Source organism: Corylus avellana, chromosome 10 (genome assembly GCF_965113065.1).
Source record: "Corylus avellana chromosome 10, dhCorAvel1.hap1.2, whole genome shotgun sequence".
Taxonomy (NCBI): domain Eukaryota; kingdom Viridiplantae; phylum Streptophyta; class Magnoliopsida; order Fagales; family Betulaceae; genus Corylus; species Corylus avellana.
Genome location: NC_142499.1, coordinates 17,896,102 through 17,903,320, shown reverse-complemented (window position 1 = coordinate 17,903,320; position 7,219 = coordinate 17,896,102). Strand labels below are relative to the sequence as shown.

At 38.1% G+C, this 7,219-nt stretch overlaps 1 protein-coding gene across 1 annotated transcript; it reads left to right on the top strand.

Annotated features, from left to right (window-relative positions):
• The first annotated feature begins 264 nt into the window (after positions 1-264).
• Positions 265-1,482, top strand: SGR9 (RING/U-box superfamily protein). The gene has a single exon (XM_059572210.2). The coding sequence runs from the start codon at positions 332-334 to the stop codon at positions 1,142-1,144; it is 813 nt and encodes a 270-aa protein (XP_059428193.2). The 5' UTR covers positions 265-331; the 3' UTR covers positions 1,145-1,482.
• The last annotated feature ends 5,737 nt before the right edge of the window (positions 1,483-7,219 follow it).

Here is a 7,219-nt window from a genome sequence, read left to right as displayed (position 1 = left end):
TCTCTCAATTGCAAAATTGAGATCAACTCATTTTTTTTATATATTGATTCCTATTCTCTTAGCAAAGAGTTTTCAACTAAATATTTGATAAATGCTTTCAACTAAAGAGATTTCATTGGATTTGGTACCTATCAAAAGAAAAGAAGACCAAATTGGTCATCCCCTTGGTCCCTCCCCTCCAATCCCAAAAATAAAGAGCACAATTTGCCATTAAAATAAAACACAAAATTCCAACAGTGGCAGTCAAACCCATAAAAAGCCACACATATTCCACTCATTCCTCAAACTTCCACCCCCTCTTCCCTAAAGTGAAGTCCGAGCACACGATCCCATGATGACAGAAACCACCGCCATCATGGCTGCACTCTCCACTCTTTCTCCTCCCCACCTCTCTGATCTCACCCTCTCGATACTCTCAGATATCCGCCACCACCACCACCGCCTCTCAGCCATCCTTTCTTCCCCGATCCTCTTCTCCCTCACCCTCCACCACCTCCACTCCCTCTCCCTCCCACACAAGACTCTCCTCATTGCCCGCCACCTCCTCTCCGCCCTCCGCCACCTCACGCGCCACTTCCACCCCAAACAACCGCCACCTCCTCTACCTTCAACCGCCGTCAAACAAAGAGACCTCGATGCAGTTTTACTCCTCCTCCTACTCTGCGAAATCCGACAACACAACCCAGAAGCTCTGGAAACATCTCCCACCAAATGGCGCGAAACTCTGAGCGAGCTCTGGTGTGACGCCATGCTGACGCTCTCTGGCATTGGGTTCTGTAATGGGTCGGTCTTGATTCCGTACATTGAAACAGCGGTGAGGTGCTGGAAGTTTGTCGGCGAAATTGGTTGCTGTGGCGGCGATGGCGGCGGGAAGGTGGCGGCTTCGCCGGCGGCGGTGGTGTCACTGCCGTCGGTGGAGGTGAGAGGGCGCAGAGTGGAGTGTGTGATATGTAAGGAGGAGATGAGAGAAGGGAGGGACGTGTGTGAGTTGCCATGCGAGCACTTGTTTCATTGGATGTGCATTTTGCCGTGGCTGAGGAAGAGGAACACGTGTCCCTGCTGCAGGTTTCCGCTACCCACAGATGATATCTTCGGAGAGATCCAACGGCTGTGGGAGGTTCTGGTCAAGATGGGCTGTACCTGATAGTTTGATCATTCACCAAGACGTAGCTGCTATTGCACCGCACGTGTCATAATCGTATCGGTGATTGCGATAGACGGGAGAGATGGGCCCACAATGGATGATGGAGATGGATGGATCGTAGAGGATCGCTTGTTTATTGACAAGACGCGTGTGGTTAATGCTAGCGGCATATATGGTGCGTTATTCGTAGCTATATAAATGAGAGGATAAACAGATATTTATAACTTACATTATTACATAGAATAAAAACAGATAATTATAGGTCGGTGGACATTGTAACACAATTCATTCTAGTCCTTTTCCATGTACAGCACAACTTGGCAGTCGATTTGCATTGATTTCTCTTACATGATTATGATTTATGAGAATTCTATTATATTTATGTATTATAAGTTTTATTTATTATTATTGTTGAAAGAAATCGAGTAGATCTATTATTAGGAATTCAACTTAAGCATAACGCTCTATGGATATGATATCAAAGATACAATGGAAAATTTCCTCAATAAGACTCTGTTTCACTTAAAAGATAAGTTTTTCTTTACTAGACATTGGCTTGCACCATTTAAATGCCGTATGATATGACTAATCTTCTATTTTTACAAGCTATTTAAAACCCAACGAGCCTTCTCAATTATATGTTCATGATCCAATCACAAAGTATAACACCCATATCCTAAATCCTAAACCTTACCCTTATATTTGAACATAATTGACCGTTTACTTAACCAATACATCAAAAACATTTAGAGCTGATGAATGTGAAAAGTTTAGCCTTTAAATTGATTTTATATTAAGCTGAACCAATTAAACGTTTATACTCCAAATTTTTTAACCATGATCATAATAGCTCCCCCACTCCTTATCTTTGGCATAAGAAGAAATTTAAAAACCAATACGAATTATGAGATGGGACACATACATCCTTTTGTTATGATTGTACTTAGAGTTTAATTATACACATTCCTTGAATGTTTATTATACCTTTTTCTGCATAAGTAGATTGTCCCATCCATTTATATATGATTGCATATTGACAGATGAATGTAATAGGGCATGTTACTTTTCTTTTCCTTTCAAATTGTTCAAGTTCAATGTTTCACATTTCATCCAAGAGGTAAAAAAAAAATACCATATTCCATATATTTTTCACAATACAAATCGTTACACATACCAAGGCCCAATTGTCAAGCCGATGAACCCATTACCATTTGTAGAAAAAAAAAAAAAAAAAACACCCTGGGGTTTCCAAGTTTTTTTTTTTTTTTTTTTTTCCAAGTTGTTTAGTGGTAAGTAAACATGCTTTGGGAAACCCAGCAAGGGATTCGTAATTAGAGCAATGAGACCAATGCCCATGAGCCTATTGAACGTAGCCTAAAGGCCAATGCTTGATTGTCAATGAGCCCAATATCATTTGGAGAAGGAATAAATATGGATAGTAGGAGTGAATATTACGAGCCCATAATACCTTTATTCTGCATTTGCATTTTAATTTTGTAGATGGTAGATATTAGTAACTGCTCGCCCGGTTTAGGGTGGGTGGAATCTGCCCATACGGGCGGACTTCTTCTTTCTCTTTTTTTTTTTCTTTGTTTTTTTTTGGTACTAACTGCCCGTAACATTTGCTTTGCATTTTAAGTTTTTTTTTTTTTTTTTTTTCGACTTTTTATGGGCTTCTTTTAGGGTTTTGGGAATTTTATTTTATTTTATTTTTTCTAACTATGGACTAAATTCATATGGGCGTGTTTTTAAAAAACTTTTTATGAGCTTTTTTAGATGGACTTAATCCAAATTTTGAACTAAATACACTTGTTAACTGTAATATGAAAATACAAATTGAATTGTAAAAATTGGACAATACAAGTATTTATAAGTTGAATTCTAATATGAAAAAAAAAATACATCTATTTATAAACTTTGGACAATAGAAGTTAAAAAAAAAAAAAAAAAAAAAAAAAAAAAAAAACATATGAATTGACTTTAATTGTCTTGAAATAATGTTCATAGCTAGATAGTGGACACATAATGTCAATTTAGCATTTTAGTAACATTTCAAAATCACCAAGCCAAATTAGCCAATACTAAATACATGAAACACACATAAATAAAGTCCATATATAGACACATAGGGGTGGAGACAAAACAATCCGACTCTACTTGCCCATATTCTGTTATTCACCCACATATGCGCGAATAGCGGATATGGTATTCGCCCGCCGGAGTTAATGACTAGAAATCTGCCGGTAACCCATGCAGACGAACAAAGAGCGAATGCAGAGTGATTTTTAACTATCCACCTGAACACCACTAGTGGATAGGAGCAAGCCAACGAGCTCAAAGCCCATGCTCATGTAGGTGAACTGAAGGGAGGAAAAAAAAAAAGAAAAAAAAAAAAAGGCCAATGCTCCTATCTATCTCCCATACTTGATAATTAGAATTGTGTAGTTTTATCAAAACCAGCCCAAGCCCAATAAATAAGAACACACATAACTCCAGAAAGAAAATGAAAATGTTCACAAAATCTATTATAATCTTTCCCCAATTGATAAAGATGAAGTGGTCCATACAGTTAATAGTTACAAAAAAAAAAAAAAAAAAGGATTATTGGATGTCCCAACCACGCTGGCATGAACATCCTGGATGGGGTATAAACGTGTTTGCACCATCTTGGATTGTAAATGGTAAGAACTGATGAATATCGAGTTTCCACAAACGGCGCCAAATTGTTAATGACAGTTTTTCAAGAGTGACGTGGCATGCTTTACGAGAGATAATTGGAATGACAAGTGACATGATAATTGAGGAATCGTTGGATGGCTCAATGACAGAATGACCGAGGACTGTATGACCAAGGAATTGTTGGACTGCAAAAGAAGGAAGAGTAGGATCAGAGCTACCAGTGATGTGCCGGCGGGAGATAGCTCTGATGCCTAAGTCAGTGATTTGGTTAGAGAGAAAATATAAGCACAATGAGAGCTTAAGAGAGAATTGTCATTACCAATTTATGAACTGGGGCTTCCCTTTTATAGGCATCAGGTGGTAGTTATCACCTCTTAAATTTCGGCCCTGCATCCTGTTGTGCCAAATACCCACTTAAATTAATAGGTGAATACTCTGAACGTTTTACTCACAAGTGCACAAGATCAAAACGATAATATAGTAGGCAAATACGAAATCATTCCCACGGTTATTGGTAAATTATGCTTAGAACTGATTTCCTATTTAAAAACAGATTGTCACAAATAAAATTGAAATAAAAGGATAAAATGAAAGATAACCTAAGACTAAAAAGGATTAGGGTTTTGATATCCACCATTAATCAGACTAATCAAGATAATAATACACTAATATTCTAATCATACGGTATATTTAATGCTTGTCAACCTAAGGGTATTGTATCTATTCCTTAAGCTATAGATCTCCCTAAGCAATGAATTAGGCATGATATCTACTCTAATTCGTTTCTTCCCCGAAGGATTTAGCATGATATCTACTAAGTTGTTCTTTAGGGAAACATAACTCTATGGAGATCAACAAACATATGAATTCTATGGCATGGTATATACTCTTAGTTTCCATGTTGATTAAGACAAGAACCCATGATGAGATTTTTTTGTCACTTTATTAAGCCAAAGATTCGGTCATCTAAATTGACTTAATTAACAGATTCCAATAACAAGCAAAATGTTGAGGTTATCCCATATCGGTTGTGGAAAGGGGCGAATGGTCACTTTATAAGTGTGAAGGAAAGCCTCACCTCTTGAGCTAGCTTTTAAGGTTGAGAGAGGCCTAAGACCACCCAATACTGGTATTAGAGCCTAAGTTTACCAACAAGTCTCGGCCCAATAGTCTACGGGAGAAACAGGTTGTCGTTGCTCCGACCCAGGACCCAATGTGTGAGGGGAAGATTGTTGTAGTTATCCCACATCGGTTGTGGAATGGGTTGGTGGTCATTTTATAAGTGTGAGGGAAAGTCTCACCTCTTGAACTAGCTTTTGAGGTTGAGAGAGGTTTAAGACCACCCAACACTGGTATTAGAGCCCAAGTTTACCAACAAGTTTCGGACCAACAGTCTACGGGAGAAATGGGTTAGCGCTGCTCCAACCCAAGGCCCGATGTGTGAGGGGAAGATTGTTGGGGTTATCCCAACAATCGTTTGTGGAAGGGGCTGGTGGTCATTTTATAAGTGTGAGGGAAAGCCTCACTTTTTGAGTTAGCTTTTGGGGTTGAGAAAGGCCCAAGACCAGCCAACACAGGTTGTCATTGGGGGAAGATTGTTGTAGTTATCCCACATCGGTTGTGGAAGAGGTTGGTGGTCACTTTATAAGTGTAAGAGAAAACCTCACCTCTTGAACTAGCTTTTAAGGTTGTGAAAGGTCTAAGACCACCCAACACTGGTATCAGAGCCTAGGTTTACCAACAAGTCTCGGACCAACAGTCTACGGGAGAAACGGGTTAGCGTTGCTCCGACCTAAGGCCCGATGTGTGAGGGGAAGATTGTTGGGGTAATCCCAACAATCGATTGTGGAAGGGGTTGATGGTCATTTTATAAGTGTGAGGGAAAACCTCACCTTTTGAGCTAGCTTTTGGGGTTGAGCAAGGCTCAAGACCACCCAATACTACGGAAGGCGGACACAACTCTAAACCCGACGCATCCAGACACCCGTCCCAGGAAAGTAACCATAGCTCTGATACCATTTGTTGGGAGATAAAGCGGTTATGGAGTTTTTACCAAGAGTACATTAATATACATGATTGAACACAATTATAGCCCAAAAGCCTAAGCTAATGGGCTAAGGTCCACTTAGGTATATTAAGCACTATTTTCTTATATATTTTCTCAATGTGGGACACAACACTCACAAGTGCATTTATAACAATCTCTCTCTCACTTGTGAGTCTCTTCACATTAACCTAATTCCCCCTCGCTTGTGAGTCTTTTTCCATTTCCAAGAGTGCCTTGCGTCAAGAGTTGCGGAAGGTGGACACAACTCTAAACCGGACGCATCCAGATACTTATCCCAGGAAAGTAACCATGGCTCTGATACCATTTGTTGGGAGATAAAATAGTTATGGAGTTTTTACCAAGAGTACATTAATATATATAATTGAACACAACTCTAACCTAAAAGCCTAATTAATTAAAACATAATTGATTTGTAAATTAGGCCAACCACAATGACTAATTTTGCATTTATCCCATACTAATATATAACACACACGTGTATAATAAAATAAGTGATATACATAGAAGTATTGAGTAACATGTACTTAACTATATTTAGTTGATCTATATTAATTAACTAGATAATATGTTAATTTATGAACTAACTAGTTAGTATGTCAACTAGTACATACACATAAATATTAAATTATTCATATAACATATATTATTTAATTACTAATATATATATATATATATATATATATATATATGAACGAGTTAACAAGTAGTGCTAATGAGCCGGTTCGAGTCTTAAACTAGTCGAGCTCATGAGTTCCCATTGAGTTTGATCGAGCGAGTCGAGTATGTATCATTAACTAATCGAGCGGATTTCAACAGTAACAAGTGGGCTTGTACAATGTCGAGCCCGAGTTTAATCAAGCGGGTATCAAACGAGTTGTTGAGTTTTATTAGCTCGCTTACACCCCTAAGTTTTGCCTTCAATTAATTTTTTATTTTTATTTTTAAATGGTTTAAGTGTAATACAACGTCGTATGGTTTAGTTTTAAAAAAAAATTGTTCAACAAATCTTTACTTAAAGATATATAATTTTACGGTTTTGCCCTTTTAAATCATCAGTAAGATTTAAGAATTGATATGGGTGTTTTTGTCTTTCAAATAATTTAATTACTGTTTTGTCCTTCCTAACTTGTAAAGAGTGGAAGATTTTTTTGGGTGTTTTCCGTCTTTTCATTTGCACCATGTAATTGACGATGTTACCCTTGCTTAGCTTCACAATGGACAGCTTTTCAGGGGGGCTTTTCAGTAGTTTCGCTTCTACCTCCTTCCACTGAAATAGTGTTTTAGTGACATTTCAAAACACCAAGCCAAATCGTTAAAAACAAAAAAAA